This window comes from Mycteria americana, chromosome 8, assembly GCF_035582795.1.
Source record: "Mycteria americana isolate JAX WOST 10 ecotype Jacksonville Zoo and Gardens chromosome 8, USCA_MyAme_1.0, whole genome shotgun sequence".
Classification (NCBI taxonomy): domain Eukaryota; kingdom Metazoa; phylum Chordata; class Aves; order Ciconiiformes; family Ciconiidae; genus Mycteria; species Mycteria americana.
Window position 1 is genome coordinate 29,087,610 of NC_134372.1, and position 17,325 is coordinate 29,104,934.

Below are 17,325 nucleotides of genomic sequence, written 5' to 3' on the forward strand. Positions count from 1 at the left end.
ATGGTTTTCAGCATGTGGGAGGGATGATGATGGTGTTTTCATGTCCCACAAAAATTGGAGCTGGGGTGTGGAGAGAAAGGGGGGAAGAGAAACCTTTCTCTTAATGTGACCAAAGTACCAAATGTCAGTTTCCATGAATGAAAGTATGACATAACCATCCCTTTTCTTCTCTGTACCAATACTCCTCCAAAACCCCAGTGCAAGTCCTTTAAGTTTAAAAGTATTTTGTTGTTTATCTCTGTGTTAACCTCCACTAGAATTTCAAACAAAATGTTGTCTTTCACTAAAAACCAAGGTGGTTGCAGCAGAACTTTCCTGCAACAAGATACAGTGGTAGTTTCAAAACATATTTCAAAAGGTTAGCAACGGTTTTGTGTTGAAACTGACCTTCAGTGAGCAGTTTTGGTTTTGCCAAATCAGTGGTTTTAAAAAGGAAGAGTCATCAGGAAAATTGCAACCAGCTTCATTACTTTTTGGCTAATGTTAGTTTGAAACATTGTAGTATCTTTGTCATGGGGCTGACTGGAATATGACCACTTTGGAGGTTAATAGCTTCATCCAAGCCAAGATTTTATCCCACATTTCCACTATTCTCTGACCTGACCTCCTGCTGGGGAGTGCTTGCTCTTGGCCAGTGGTCCTGTTGAAATCACATCCTGTTCTGAGTCCTCGTGGATGTGGCTGTTTGCCGAAGTGCCATTCAGCATGGATAAGGGCTGTAGGATTGAACTGAAGTCATAAGGTAGAAGAAAAAAACATCCTTTCCTCCTGCCACAGTGACCTTGATGGGGGGAGATCCTGTCTTCTAGCTCTGTAACTCTCGAGACTTCACAGGTTGCCCAAGCTCCCCTAGGGTTCCAGAAGAGTTTTGTTTGATACCAGGAAGACCCAACTTCTGGATCTGCCTCTGCTTTTATCAGGACTGTGTCTGTTCTGCAGGCTGGCTGGTGTCAGTGGCTTTGTCCTGTCCTGCTCGACAGAAATGGGTTCCAGCTGGGAACACTCTTCTGCTTTCCTGGAAGGCAGACTCTCACCCCTTCCTTCACCCAGAGTGCAGCAGCAAAGAAGCAGTCTTTTTGCTTCTATCAGCAATTTTGAATGGAATTATTCTGCGGGGTATCTGTGTAGTAAATAAATTAAAAAAAAAAAAAAAAAAAAAAAAGGCTTTGTCCAGTCATGCGGTTGTGACATACGATCTTGAAGGAGACATGAGAGAACTTCTTCAGGATAAAAACATTCCTTGCCCTTTAAGCCTAAACATCAACAAACATTGCAGGGGATGGGAACTGATGTGATTTATATAATCAGATATCACACTTGGCGTGACTAGGGGAAAAACACTTCTCCAGCTGGCTGTGGGCTTTGGAAAAGATGCATCATAATTTATCACATGAGAAAGATTTGTGTCATTTTCCTGCAAATCAAAACATTTCCCTCTTCCCCACACGTTTTCCTTTGAGTGACAAGCAGGGAAAATGCTCTTAACCAGCACATTCTGCAGAAAAGGCAAATGATGACTTTTGAAAGCTTAATGCTTATTGCTCAACTATTATTTTTCTATCCTGGGCGGTCTGGCATTGTCCAGATATCTTGTGACATGTCTCAAGTTGAACATTTGAAAGGCACTTTGTGTGTGTGTGTGGAGGGTTGGGGGGGAATATGCATTTTCTCTCTATGCTGTGTCGTCTTGAATATAAAATTGTAAGAGAAAAAGAGAGTATTGAACCAATTTCCTTTGGTAAAGTGGAAGAAAGCAGCTTCTCTTGTTGGAGTGTTTCTTTATTGTTTTTTGCCTCTGCCATTTTCAAACTGTTTTGTAAATGAACCAGCTTCTGTGTGTTAGAAGAACATTATGTTCCCCCCAGCAGCTACCAGGCACAGGTTGAAATTTCGTAGCGTCAGTCCCAAAATTATTCCCAAGCTCCCAGTCTCCTGGGATTATTTTTAAACTTTCTATAGTCTCATAAAACAGTATGTCTTGTTACAGTAACTACTGGGATGACTTTTATTGTTGTTTATAGTTGATGATGTGCAATTTATTGCAATAAATTGGGCCATCTCGTGACGTGATGACAGCTGGAAGTCTGTGCATGTTCTAATTTATTACTGCTCTTCGTAAAAGCTGACCAATCAGCTGGTGTTTCTGGTGATACTGTTTTTAATTATCACTGTAAATGGCCTAGGACCTGTGTGTCTGAAGTATTTCCTTCATGGGGCATGGAAGAGGAAGCTCCTCTTGTGGAGGAGAGGTGGAAGTGGCAGGGAGGTACCTGTGAGCTCCTACTCGGGAACGTGCTTCCCGGTGGTGTGAAATATGAATTTATCAGCATTCTGGGCACATCTGTCAAAGACTTTCTGGTTAATATTGTACAAGTGTTTCACATAACAATGAACAAATTGTTTTGTACTAATAGTAGCTGTTTAAACTACTTTAGGGATATTAAGGTATAATTTATTGTGTCATACTGTTTCATTAGGGATAGGTTAGTGCCTACAGGCTTACATAGGCAACTCTTACTTAATGAATCTAAGGTTTCTCTTATTGCTATGTTTCTACTGCAACAAATCAAAAGCAAAACTATTATTGTCCTGTGTAATTGTGTTCTTCCTGCATTTTAAGATATAGTAAATTCATTGAGGTGATGAAAGTGCTTTTAGATCTGAACTGGAGAATTCTTTAGTTTATTTTGGTAACTCTGTTTTTACTTTCTTTTCCCTTTTAGTGTATAATTCAGCTGAGCAACTCTTTCACCTCAATTTCAGAGGACTGTCATTTTCTTTTCAGTTAGACTCCTGGACTGAAACTCCGAAGTACGAGGTCAGCAATAATTCTTTTTGCCTCTATGGTACTTGCAAAATATCACCTACAGCATGTCTTTCCTGCAAGCAAAAGAAACCAGTAATTTGGAAGGAATTTAACTCCTCAGTTGTGCTCCTATTCATGCTCTGTAATCACTTTGAAGTTAAAAATTTTCTTCCTTTTAGCAGAAGGCATATGCTTAGAGGTTTTGCTTGCATCATGAACTGGGACTAGCAATTCTGTTGTTGGAAAGTGTCTTCTAAAAATATGAGCGCTGTCTATGCAAATAAATAAATATTAAGCAATCTACTAGAAGGCTGTTCTTTTATCAGATATTTTTGAATCTCATCAAAGTGATTACGCAACTAAACTAGGATAGAGTTCATAAAATACATTTTCATCTTAAGTGTCCTTCAGTATGAGTGCTTTTAGAAAGCCAAATGAATGAGCTTTACTTGTAATGCCTGTTTGCATATTCACCAGATGTTCGGATTAGTTACTGAATAATTGAATGTATTACTGTGTTCCCTGAACTGAGTTGGAAATCACTGTCTATAGTGGAAACAAGATCAGTGATATCCACCTATATTAACAAAAATGTGTGTATAACTTGTTTTGTGTGAGGATGGAAACACTCTCAGTTGTATTATCTAGGTTTATCGGTTAAAAACAATGCATACTGTATGGTATTAAAATAACAAGGAGCATCTAAAGACCCAAAACGAAGTGGGAGAAATCAGCCAACATGACGACACATGCTTTTATGTCACAGCCTAGTACTTTAGTAGTTGTGTTTTGACATGTGAGAGAGCAGGGGGTAACCAGGGGAAGTTACTATTTAGCAGTAGTGAAGGTCAGTTAGGTTTCAGAAATACTGGAAGGTATACTGGAAGAAACATAATAAGCCAAACCGAAAGAATGTCCCAACAAAGAGTAGTTGCTTTTCATGCAAGAGTTCTCAGGGCATTTATGAATTAAATGGCTGAACTGCTAAGAAAATCACTTGTTATTCTGAAGATTTGAAAAGATCATAGAATATCTCAAGTTGGAAGGGACCCATAAGGATTATCAAGTCCAACTCCCTGCTCCTTGCAGGACTACCTAAAACTAAAAGATGTTAAAATAAAACTGCTAGAATCAATTTTAGCCATTGCATCTGTGTGTCTTGTTTTGGTACGTGGTTCAGTTAACTAAGAAAATAATTAGGGGTAGTTAGAATGCTTGGTGCGAATATGCTTTGAGAGGGACGTAGTGTGGTCCTCGGGGATGATACAGTTCTTCATAGCTGCCGGAACAGCAGAGAAAATAATTTTGCATTCACAAAGTCTTTCATCCGGTTGTTCAAATGAGGTTAGTAAAATGTTGTTTGCACAGAGTGAAAGACAGAATTCTCCCCAGGATTATAATTGGGTAGAAATGGGATAGTTTAGAATACAAAGTAGTATGAAACAGTCCACAGGGAAGACGACTATTTGTGGATCCTTTCAGGAAGGAACGTTAGGAAAGACTGAAGAGTGAGATGAAATTTGAAGATGTCAAAATCTTTCAAGTTCAGAGAGGATCATCTAGGAATGCTAAACTAGTTAGCAAAGCAGTGTAATCTCTGCTTATGGAAATGAAAAAGCTCTGAAGAAAAATTTGGGGTTTTTATATAGCTGGTAACAAATTGCAGGTGAGGAGAACATGAAAACCTACTCACTGTTTCTGCTAAGAAATGAGGCATATATGGCCCAGGCACTTCCATGGCTCTAGAGAAGATTTCTCTGTTGCTAAGGCGTAAGTACGTTAAAAAGTAATCTAAAGTCTGACTACTTTAGAAGGTTGTGTTTTGAGGCATTCATGTTCTAGGCAAATTCAGAAAGAGGATTGAAATCAGGGCATCTCTAGATTTGCTAAGTAATGGAGGTTCCCTTCTAAATACCTACACCAGTAAAAGTCATTGCTCTGGGTTAATTTTTTTTTTCCTAAGAATAATTTTTTGTGTTTACTTTGTGATGTCCGCTGAAGTAGACCAGGATAATAGTTTGCATATTGTGCATCTTGGTTTTCTTGACTGCTTGTGACAAAGTTAGTTTCTTTTCTGTTCAGTGCCAGCAAAGTATGTTGACAGTCTTGAAGAAGGTCTTCAGAGTTGAAAGAAATAGGCTCTTACTGCACTAGAAAAATGAATGAGATTTCCTTAACATGCTTTCTATTTGATGAGAACACTCAAAATCCCTGTCAAAGCAATATGTGTAAGAATGTGGTGATAAGGAGAGCGCAAAATCTATTTAAGGAGTGAGAATCTGTTCATCAGATAAAGGCATTTTACAAACAAACAAAAATCTTAAAAAGCTGAAATTAATGCAGTGGGGGAGAAAAAAGCAGTTCTACCTTCAAGATAGCCGATTTCTTAGAACTTAAATACAGCGTATCAGTAGAAATACTTTCATATTGCTAGTTGCCAGTGATCAAGCCAAGAAAACTTGAATGCTCAGTACACACCATGGCTAGTTGTCAGACTAGTGCCATCTTTTGGTGGATAAACATAGTGAGCATTTCACCTCGGCTTGGGAATCCAGGAGTGGTGTAATGTAAAGGAACACCATCAAGAAGGGATTTTTGTTGTTTTTCCCCCTTGTCTTTGGCTAGAGACTTATCTGAATTGGTAAGCATATACTGTATTTCTAATGTAATTTATAACTTTGACCTGAAGTGTCCAGTGTGTCATGTAACAAGAATGATTTTCGTATATCCACAGCCTAACTTTGCCCATGGTCTAGCCTCTCTGCAAATTCCACATGGTGCGACTGTGAAACGTATGTACATCTACAACGGAAACAGTTTGCAGGATACCAAGTATGTACAGCTGGTCATGCTGTTTTGATCATTTAAAATATACTTTTTCTTCCTCATTTATTTAGGGTTTTGTGAATGCTAAAATATAATCATACACTTCTTTTAGTTCAGTTTGGGTCTTATGAATTTGGTAGTGTGCAGAATGCCTTTAGATACCAACCTCTTTCAAATTTCCATAGGTGTTGTCCTCAGACCTTATAAGCAAATGTTGGTTTGATTTACGTTGCTATAAAATCAGCTTGGCTCAACATTGTTCCTGGGGTTTCTTACTCAAGGAAAAATTGAAAGGACTTCTGTAAATTCTTCCTTTTGTCTTATAAATACCCAAACTGATAAGGTGGTAGTTTTTGCAGAGATAGTTGTGGTTTATTGCTAGGAGATTAACACATCTGTGGATTACTGCTTAGAAGGGAGGGAACCTTGTTTATGCAGACATTGTCTCCTGATTAGAAATAAGTGCACTTCAGAAAACCGCTGTTGTCTGTGCCCATCTGTGGTGTGGTGGACTTTAGTGAAAGCACTAATTGTCGCATCTGGTGTGCATGAGAACTCAAAGCCTGACTTTTAGCTCATGTCATTCACACAGAGGAGAAATTCACATAAGAAAAGTGAATTTTACAGAGCGTGTACAAACTAACACAGCCCTTCCTTTGAAAATATTTTTCTTGGGGCTGTTACAATTTTCTCAAATATTATTGTAATTGAATTAAAAGGAGAGCTGTCCCAGTAAAGCAGAACAATTGTTTTGGTTTACCTGCACAAGCTGAATTCATATTCTGGGCTATGGAGTACCTTCCCAAGAGCAGTGAGAGCATCACAGAGAAGGCTTTTCTGCTGCATTTGGGTGATATGCCTAGTTCAAGGAGTAGGTATCTTTAAAAACTGTACAACTTCTATTTTCCCTGAGAGAAGTCTGAAATGATACGTCCTCATAGGAGGTATCCAAAGGCTAGATACAGTTTCTGCAATTTCTGGATTCTTTGAAACTTGCTGTTTGTTTCATTAGTAGTAAAGGTCCTGCATTTGAGTGCTGCCTTGTTCCTCTTCCTTTTTCCCCAGGCTTTCTGATCATTGTCTTTAATATAACTTTTAATCTTCAGTCTGAGTTAAATGCAGCTTTGTCACAATTAACATGCTCTGTTTCAGTGAACTGGTACCAACTTGTTAATGGAAAATTTGAAGATTAAGCAATTCCTATGCCCATTTTTTTTATATGATTGGTTTCAGGGCTCCTTTGATGCCCCTCAGCTGTTTCCTTGGTAATGTGTATGCTGAGAATGTTGATGTTCTGAGAGATGGAACTGGACCCTCAGGTTTACGGCTTCGCCTACTCACTGCAGGTATTAGTGACACTCAGAACATTGAACTGGTTTCTTTCCTCAGGAAAAGAGGGATAAGCCTGTATAAATTAAGCATAGGTTATTCGTGGTGATTTTACAGGTGATTTCAAAGTGTTCTGTATCTCTTACTTTGAACTATTGGAAACAAAACCCAGTAGAAACCCTGTGAAGGTGAGTCTGCCTGCTGCTGCATTTCCCTGGCCCTGGAGAAATCACAGAGGACTGTAGCAGTGTCCTCTGTAGTTCCAAGTCCTTAGAGTCTGTTTGCAGAAATGGAAGTATTCTCCAGGTGTATATGTAGAATAAAACAGATTCAACTACCTCACTGAAAAAAAAACATAAGAAATCAAGAAACCTTATGTACATGTGCTTTTTCTGAGATTCTAGAGAGCTGTATAATGTTGACATTTTTGTGATTAATTCTGAAAGGCTTTTAAAAATGCCAGCAAGAGACTACATAAATGCTGCAGCCTTAGACCGCACTTTAAATTCAATTCTGTTTTCATTTGCCGTAGGAGACAGCACTGAAAGTGTCAGAGGCTGATGAATACCTTCCTCTTGTGTGTGCTTTCAGAGAGGGGGACGGGGGCTTAGAAATTAGGGAAAGATGTGATCACTGCAAAGGAGCCTTGTTCAGTCACCGTAACTTGAGACTTGACAAAGTTTTTAAGAAAAAATACTGAGATGTTTTTAACAATTTTCATTAGCAGGCTCGGCTTTTAACCTCTTCTGATTACTAGCTGTACGTATATTGAGAAAACACTTGGAATACATTCCCAATATGCAAAACTTAAAAAGCAGAAAACTTAAGATGAAGAATAAAAAATTATTAATAAAATGGAGCAGATGTTTTCAAGTTACTTTGCTTCTCTCTTTACAGAGGAAGATAATGGAGAGCTGCCTAGGACAGGGCACATATACCCTCGTGTACTAGGGAAGGAGTTAGCTATAACATCATAATAATATAAATGATTTTGAGAAATTGGACACTTCTAAGGTAGAGTGTCAAGTTAAAAATATACATATGCAGCTTAAAGGAAATGTCAATGAATAAAATAATTATTAAAATATATTACTGCTGTTCAGACTAAAACTTGCAGAGAGGCAGTCTGGACATGTGCTGTTCTTGTCTTGCTAAAGTTTGCAGAAACTCCTTTGTAGAACATATTACACACCTGTTCTAGCACAAGTTTCTCTGCAAGTGTATTAATTTGAAGTAACTTGCTTAAGAAATCAAGGATGACTCAATTGGATTTTTATTATTTATTTTATTGGGTAACTGGCTACATAAATAACATATAGTGAGAAAAGCTAAGTGTGTATTTGGAGCACATCCTGTATTTTGCAGTAACTGCCGCATGTATGTACATGCGTTCTCGTAAATGTAAGGTGCTGCATTCCTGAAAGCAAATGGGGTCACAAACTTTCTGTTTCTTAACATCTAGTAACGTATGTGAGTCATTCATCTATGTAATGGCTATTCAGCAAGATCCATTTTTAACATTGTTTGCATAGGAGCATACTTGCTATTGATTTAATAAACTATGGGAGTCTTGAGTAAAGAATGTATGTTTTGTGATACAGTTAATATGGATTAGGAATTTCACTTCACAGGCATTACTTTTTTTAGCTGGAGATACATGTCTAGTTGCTAAAGTAGAATATTTTAAGGATAGAAATAATTCCTGGTACTTACTGCTAATAACCAGCTGATCAAATTGAGACTGACTAGTAAAACAAGTCACATTCATGTGAATGGCAAGGAAGTGAAGATAGCATTGCTGAAGTTGGAGGTTAAGGTGGGGATCTGTACAACAGTCAGCACATACATCACTTTGATAAGAAGTGTTTAAACTGTTGCAAAAGGTTAAATTTCGTTTGGTGCTGTTGTCTAAAGAATGCAGCAGGTTTGTGGTAAATAGGGGAATGCTCAGTTTTTGGTGTTGATTTGCTGATGTATTCTCTGATCAGGAAGGATGAATTTTGAGTTGTTTTCCATTCCTCAGGTTGTGGCCCAGGTGTTTTAGCCGATGCCAAGATGCGGGTATTTGAGCGTTGTGTGTACTTTGGTGATTCGTGCCAGGATGTGCTGAGCACCCTGGGGTCTCCGCACAAAGTCTTCTACAAGTCCGAAGATAAGGTGAGGGAATTGATTCAGGTGCAGGACTTTGTCTCTCTTCAGTGCTGTCTCGGTTTAATCACAGGGCCTGCATTTTGCAAGGCCAGTGAAGTTAAACTTCCATGTAGCACAAATTATGAGTGCTTCACTTGACATGTAATACACCAGGATAAACTGTTATATAATTTGATTTTAAAAAGCTTTTTTAAGCTAAATCTATGCAAATCTGTTTAAATTAAAAAAAAAATCGCATCATTTTAACTGGTTTTAAAAATTGATAAAAATGGGAGCACTTTTGAATCCAAATGAGCCTTAGCAAGTGTGTAGTACCTGTTTTTTTAATTTTATGTAAAATAACTTTAGCATATACTTTGATCCTTTCCTAATGTTTTTACATAGCAGCATATGAGTAAACCTTTTACTTCAGATAACTAAAAAGAAAAAAACAGATGTGTCATTGTGCTGCTGTAAGCAGCTGATGGTCCTGTCACGAAGCACAGTATCTTACGTATTTGAACAAGGGCTTCAAATAAGATTATGGCAATTTGTTTGAATGTAGTGATGTTGCTAATTGCATTCATCTTTGTGAGCATTATTAAATACACGTGAAAAACAACATGTTTCTTGCAGATGAAAATCCATTCGCCCTCACCCCATAAGCAAGTCCCATCAAAGTGCAATGACTACTTCTTCAATTATTTCACACTTGGAGTGGTAAGTGGGAAGCTTCCATAAACAAATTCACATAAAGTTTTTTGATTTAGCTACGCAGCAATCCTTTCAGAAGGCTGAAGGCTGTGGGAAGTGGGAGACTTCAAAACTCTTGATCTCTGCCTTAGGAATCTCTGGATACGAAGAACAACACTGACATTTCTCTAGCACTTGCAGATTCAACCAGCAATGTTTTATCATCTGCACCAGTGGATGGAGGGCTCTTTATGTTTGTGCTTTGGCATTCTCTTAGGTTTTCTCCCTCTGCCATGCCTGATGCATAGATATACTAGTTCTTGTTCTCTGAAATACATGCTCCTGTCCCACAGAACTGAGATAGGTTTATCAGTTGTGAAAGTTTGCCGCGTTGTGGGATGTAGTTCAATCTTCATGTCCCTCCTTACAGCTATTTTGCTTTAGTCTACATTACTGTAAATAATATGCAGAAAAACAAGACCTCCTTAGAAAACTTGCCAATGTTAGCAAATGAAACTGCAATTGTGATTGAGTACTGGAGGAAATGTGTGTTTATTTGAATTTACAAATAGTCTCATTTTCAAATACTACTTTTCCTAGTTCCATTCGGTTCCAATGAGATAGATACATATCACTATATACAGGTACTGTTGTAATTCATCTCAGGTTAGTTTGGGGAAAGCCATCTTCCTCTGTTCAAATTGCTTCCCATCTGTCTGTTTTTTCTTCAACAGGATATTCTCTTTGATGCAAACACTCACAAGGTGAAGAAATTTGTCCTGCATACCAATTATCCTGGTCATTACAACTTTAACATGTGAGTGTAAAGAGCTGATCTGTTAAGGAGTATTTTAAAACACCTGGAAAGGAAATCTTATGTTCCCTTTACAGAATTCCAGTATTTTTTTTCCCAAGTGTTTTTTGGTGATTGTGGTAACCCATGGAGGTTTCAGCCATCATTATTAGCACGTTTTTTTAAATTATTATTTTCTTTTAACTTCTAAATGCCTTTATATTGTCAAGTATGTCTTAAAGCAGTAAATGAGGTAAAGTAGTTCTTGGTACAACTATAATGTGCACACTGTCTTGCTAGAGGCAAACTTTGTATTAGCAAGTGTCCATTTACTGGTAGGTAGGCTGCTGGTTTTTTCCTGATGTTATTTCAGTTAGTGATTAAAAAAAAAAAATTCTCTCATGCTTCTGAACATATTTTCAATACTTTTTAAATGTAAACTCTTCAGGGGAGTGATATGAGTTACGGAATAAGTGATTCGATGTCCAATTAAAGCGAACAGGTTTTCAGGCAGTTGGCATTAGTGACAGAGAAATCTATAGTACTGTTTCTAAGCTGAGTATTTCTCCATCCACTCTGTGTACCAGCAGAGTAATTTGTGCTGAAGGACCTTTTGTGTCCTTTAGAAAATTATGTTAGGACATTGCCAGGCTGCTGCCTTTTTTTGATATAGAAAATAGAAATGAGAACTTTTTATCTTAATCTGTTAGCATTGAGACTCATTTTATTATTCATGTGACTTTTCATTAAACTGGTTATTAAGAGCCCTAAGTTTGTACTGTGCAGTTTATTTTGGGTCTTCTGTTTTCTAATGGCTTTACAATTTGCACTTTCTAGTTACCATCGCTGTGAGTTCAAGATTCCACTAGTCATTAAGCGAGGTGAGTAGTTCATCTTTTGTCCTGCTTCAGGGGGCATGTACCACAAAATGCTCAAAGGGGAGGTATGATCAGTTTTCATTTTATCAGAGGATGCTAACAGTGAAAGTCATTGAGACAGAGGAGAAATTTCAGGGTTCGGTTTCTATTTAAGTGAAAAAGATACTTCAGGACAAGTTAGCAGTTCTCTGATTTTTATTGGCACTACCTTGTTTACTTACTTGGATCATACGAATATTTAGCTGCAACATCACTAATTTTATGTAATGCTGCCACTCTGCTAAAATCAATTACCTTGTACCTGGAGGCTCAAAATCTGTAAGGCGGTGTTAGTCTGAGCTGGTCTGTCCAATCCACTGTTGAACTTTTTAATCCTGAACTCACTCTTAAAAGGTTTATTCATGATATTTAATATAAACTGGTTTAGCTGGGAATGAGAACAAACATCCGGAATATGTTGGCTCTATATGCTATAGACAAAGTATGTCTGTTGTGTTCACTTGAAAATCTCTACTTAAAAAGATACATGTATTATCAGTAGTGCTGAATCCTACAAGATATTTAGATGTGCCCAGCCCTGTGCATGTAAGTAATTGCAACAAAGCATGGGGAACCTTGTTTGAAGATCATAGTGATCGAGGTAGACTTTTATGTAAGAATTAACAGGTGTACTGGGAAAGTGTGTATTTTGATTATCCAGGGAATACTGGATGCTGGCTAAGGTTTTGGCCAGGGATGCTTTCTTCATTTTGATTGGTTTTCACTGAAAGCACTTCCTTGCGTAAAGTGCAATTCTCCTGTGGCTGTCACAGCAGTTTGAGCATGTAGAGGAATAAAAACCTGGAAAAACAATGTCTGTGTATACAAGCTTATATGAAAGTTGATTTGTACTTCAGCCAAGAGAATAAGCATGAAAATTCTCACTTTTTAAATTATTTTCCCTTAGGTTATTATGCAATACTTCAAAGGCATTAATTTCTGATTATTTTTATTCACCTCAAGTAGTGGCATGAATCTCTTCTGAATATGTCTGGGGTTTTGTTTTTGGTGGTGTGGGGTGTGTTTATGTGTTGTTTGGTTTGGGTTTTTTTTTTAATTCACCTTTCTGGTCTATAGCTTATGTTCAGGACATGTAACAAGTTGAAAAATGTTAGAGAATTTATCAAGAGCCCACCTCCTTCCATCTGGTGGCAGTGCCTGATGCAGCTTTATTAACTCCCTTCTGTAGTTCAACTTCAGACAATAAATTGACAGCCAGAGTTCAAGTGGACTCTTTCAGCATAAAGCGAGCATGTTTATTTAGCAGGTGGAAAATACAGAGCAGCTTTCAATCAAATTAAAGACCATTTGCTATGTTTGACTTGTTTAGTGTTTAGGTCCATTCCCACTGCTTCAGGAAGGTGCTTTCAGAAGTCCCCAAATGTATGTAAGAAATAGTGCTTGAAACCACCAGCAAACAATTTATTTTTAAGACTGTAAGCAAAAATGCAATGCTGTCCTCACCTGCAGCTTTTTTTATTATTCAGTAGGTAGACTGCAATTCCCAAGCTCTCTGCTATCTTTGTTTTCAAAAGACTGGCATTTTAGTTGATTTCAGGTCTGCCAGCTGCTGAGTCTCAAGCTCTCAGTTTTAGCCAGCTTCCTTTCCAAGAGTGTTTGGACTTGATGAGTGGCACATCACGTTATCTGAATGAGTAGCTGTTCTAGGCATGTTAACTTAGTGCAAAGAGATGTAGTTTCTTTTACACTGGCATTCTTCTATGTAAGATTACAGCTTAAACATATATAGTGTTGGAACTTGCTGTAAATAGGCAGCTTTGTTTAATCACCTTAAGTGGCATTTAATCAATGTTGTTGACAATTCTGGTTGCTAGTAAATGCTGGTAAATTTGTATATCAACTGATCTAGTGCTTGTATGTCTCCTGCTATCTGAATGAACCTCCCAAAACACAGGATTATATAGGAGACTGTTCAAGCATAAGCTATAAAGGCTTTTCTGTTTTTCTTTCATAGATAGTGCTGATTCACAGACTGAAACATGTACAACATACAGCAAGGTAAGTCTGTGCAGAACTGAATGTTTTCCTTCCTTTCTTAAACCATCTAAATGATCTATGCTGAATTTGCAGTACGCTTTGAAGAAATATAGCAGTTGTCATGTTGTTTTAAAATAGAAAAGTTGAAGGCCAAAAATTAATGTATGTTTTGTGGTTTAAACATTTTGTTGTGTTAAGGATTGAAGGCATTCATAATAGCACACTTCTAGTAAATTAAATTATTGCATTATTGCATGCTTTGCATTTTAAGATAGCTGCAGGTAGACATAGAACAGTAAAATAAGTGATATAGGAAAGCGATAGCAGTAGTCGCTGAATGTTAGCTAGAAGAGATGTTTCTAAACAAAATTTTCACAGAGCTTTTCTACTTAATGTAGCTCTTGAAGACATTTAATATTTAACCAAGAGGGTCCAGTGCCCTTCCAGTTTCTTCTGAGGCATGCCAGTAATGGGATGTTTCTCAGGCAGCAGGAGGCCTTACAAAAATGTCACTGCCGGTGTGGCACCTCCTGATGACAGCAGACTCCTTGAAGACTGTATAGCCTTACTACCTAAATGAAATTCCCAACTGGGCAGTTGCTGCTGCATGTTTGAGAACTACATTAAGTTGAAAAACTTCTCAAAAATTATGTTCAGCAGTGTCTCTACAGCTAACGTTCAGCCAGGGTCAGTGCTGCTCTCTTAGCTTCTGGGGTGCCAAATGAAGACTTCCCTTGGTGAATTTTGGGTCCCATATTAGGAAGAAAAAACTTGAGTCAGGAGCCTGGAAGCTGCTGTTCTGTGCTTTTTGATTTGAATTACTTGCATCCTTCAGTGCTTTGACTTATTTCAGTCTTGTGTGTGAAACTGCAGCTTCTTAAGTGTGCTTAGAGTGATGAAAATTTCTGGACATTCCCAATCATTAAATAGTGCAGCTTTCCTCCTCTTTTCCAAACTTGTTGCTTAAATCAAGGAAAGGCTTTTGGGAGAGGTAGCAGTGATACTATTTTTCCCTCTGCAAAGGTATGTAAGAGGATATTTTGCTGAGGTTTCCCACAGCTGCTTTGTTCCCTGAGATGTCCCTGAAATGCTATAAGACTTTCCAGCTACATTTTACCCAGAAGACCCATAGAATTTTTTATATTAATAACTCTGATTCAAAGCTATTTTGAGACAAAAATGATAATAAACCCTGAGAGGACTTTCTAGCCCTAGTAATGGATAGTTTCCATTACTGAGTATGGCTTCAGTCACAAAATACTTTTGTAAATACAACCTCTGTGTTATTTGGCAAATGAGCATGTCACAAACAAATGTACACAGCTCTCTTCCTAGATAACAAGAAGAGTTTTCCTGTGCCTTATTTTAACATAAAGTCTTTGATATATTTACAGTGGGACAGTATTCAGGATCTTCTGGGGCACCCTGTAGAAAAGCCAGTGGTACTTCACAGGTAAAGATCTCTCTTTTCCTTGCAGGGATTGAGCTGCGGAGGATGAATTTAGGCAGAGGAAGGGTGTTTATTGCACTAGTTACTTTTAGGCTGCTTTGCTGATACAGTTTCAGACTTTTTGGCTGCTAACAAGACTAGATAGCTGCTCTTAGATGAAATAGACTGACATGCGGAATGAAAACTTGGAAAATTTTGGAATTAAATTTCCAAAATTCTTTGAACTGTAATGTCCGGAGAAGAGCTAAGCAGCATATAAAGAAGTATCTCTGTTCGTGTGTAATAAATAGTGTAGGGTTTTTTTTTATACTAGTCACATGCATTTCAAGAATATGACATCATATAGCACAGTGTGTAGCGTATATGATAGCAATCAGTCTGAAGAAGCCTTGCTTTTATGAACATACATAGTTGTTCTACAGTTCTTTTAGGCTGCCTGAAGATAGAATAGTGTGCTTACACTTGCTCAGTTCTTACAGGGATTGAGCTGAGTGTTGGGTTAAATAGACATTACATGCTTGCAGTGCTATCATTCTATGATATGATACGAAACTATGATTTATCTTGGGACAAGTGTAAGTCATGGGTACTGTGAAAATACTGCAGCAATTTCAGGTATACCTAACAAGGTATTTTCATCAGGCTTTCATGACTTTTAGTTTGACACACACACCCCCACCCCACCCACCCCCCATCATTGTGCCCTTTGCTCCTCTTTACTCCTGTTTTATTCCAATGAGATCATTAGAGCAGAAGCCATGTAAAGTAAACCTGGGGTGAAGTAGTGATTACATAGAGCCCTTCTATTTTTCATCTGTGTTGTAGAGAGTAGTTCAATCACAGTTTGCTTTACTGAGCACATCTCAAATGTCTCAGACATGCAATTTGAGAAACTGACCAGTTACAAGAAAGGCCAAAAGGTAAATATTTTTGGGGTGGGGCTGGGGGGGGTGTTGGCTGTAATCTAAAATTGATTGCAGTCAGCAGGAGTCTGCTATTGTTGTATATATGATCCAAAAATATCAGAAATATCTGACAGACAAGTGATACATTAATCTTGAAAAATACTGTTTAATAAAATGTGGATTATTCTATTTCAGCATCTTACAGGGTAATTTTTTAACATGATAAATCCAGTGAATTAATAGACAGCATATAGTAAATACATTTGGTAAAGGCTGAGAAATAAAGTAGACTGAAGAGTGGGAAAGGATCTTGCACAAAAATAATTTGTAATAAATTACATGGTGCTTCTCTCTTCCTATGTATCTGCTTATTTTCAGGGTTCTTCCTGCTCAAGTTCAGTGAAAGAGTTTTCCTGTAGAGGTGGTTGTTTAATCCTCAGGGAGAAAGTAATCAAAGTTACTAACGTCTCTGTGACATTAAAAGGAGGTATCCTCTGGCTCATTTGGAGTCTTAGCAGTGGTGTTGCATCACGTAGATTTACTTTCTTTTGATGAAAGCCGTGATAAAGATTCCATAACTTACCTTTTATTACTGAGTGCTTATTCCCTAAGAAGTTCCTGATCCTTACACATCCATTTTTTTTTTTCCCCCCCTCTTTTCTGTTCAGGTCATCATCTCCGAACAACACTAACCCATTTGGGTCAACCTTTTGCTTTGGACTGCAACGAATGATCTTTGAGGTTAGGAGAAAAACTTTCATATTTGTTTGAGCAAGAGAAGATGAGGAGTTTGCTATTATTACTACTGGCTTCTTATTTCCCATTTCAAGAAAAGCCAGCACTTGGGAGCAGCTGTATTTTTAGAGCTTACTGACAGAAACAGGCAACTTTCCAATCTCTTCTCTGAGGTTGTACATTTGCATGTTAAAGCTGGGACTTCAAGTTTGTCACCTAGAACTTGTACTAGCAGGAGATGCATGTACTCAGCTCTGAGTAGTGGTGGAGCATGCTGGTGTTTAAATGTGTCATAGAAATCTAGAGACCATTTTTAGGAGTTAGCCAAGAGTTTGTTGCCGCCTTTTGTTGTTGGGATTTCTTTCTTCGGGCAGATCAGTTCCATATTCACCATTTTCACTCTTCAGAGTTCCTGTTTGGTGTACAGTTCTTCTCATTTCCCTTTTTTCCTGCCATTCTTTTGCAGGTGATGCAGAATAATCACATAGCTTCTGTTACTCTGTATGGCCCAACGCGGCCCAGCAGCCAGTTGAGAACATCGGACCTTCCCCAGTGAGCATCCCCTGCAGAGTCAGCTAATCTCAATGCTACAAAATTAGTACAGCGTGCCTTGATTTGCTGCCACTTATAATACGGAAAGCACGTTATGATTTTTATTTTTTTTCAATAAGCCTTTCCACCCAGGAGTGGTGTGGAGGGGAAATTCTCTCAACCCTTCATCATGGGGCATGGAACTGTTGATG

The 17,325-nt window shown here is 38.0% G+C and overlaps 1 protein-coding gene across 7 annotated transcripts in view; it reads left to right on the forward strand.

Annotated features, from left to right (window-relative positions):
* Positions 1-17,325, forward strand: part of PHAF1 (phagophore assembly factor 1) — a 35,957-nt gene that overhangs the window by 16,933 nt on the left and 1,699 nt on the right. For 4 of the 7 annotated variants that reach the window (XM_075510518.1, XM_075510519.1, XM_075510517.1 and 1 more), the window contains 11 exons: positions 2,724-2,818; positions 5,541-5,638; positions 6,866-6,978; positions 8,985-9,118; positions 9,728-9,811; positions 10,519-10,601; positions 11,415-11,458; positions 13,470-13,513; positions 14,887-14,945; positions 16,516-16,588; positions 17,049-17,134. In XM_075510518.1, coding sequence (XP_075366633.1) covers positions 2,724-2,818; positions 5,541-5,638; positions 6,866-6,978; positions 8,985-9,118; positions 9,728-9,811; positions 10,519-10,601; positions 11,415-11,458; positions 13,470-13,513; positions 14,887-14,945; positions 16,516-16,588; positions 17,049-17,134 — 913 coding nt within the window. The remainder of the gene's footprint in view (positions 1-2,723; positions 2,819-5,540; positions 5,639-6,865; positions 6,979-8,984; positions 9,119-9,727; positions 9,812-10,518; positions 10,602-11,414; positions 11,459-13,469; positions 13,514-14,886; positions 14,946-16,515; positions 16,589-17,048; positions 17,135-17,325) is intronic. The other 3 variants (XM_075510521.1, XM_075510522.1, XM_075510524.1) reach the window with 1 other exon arrangement.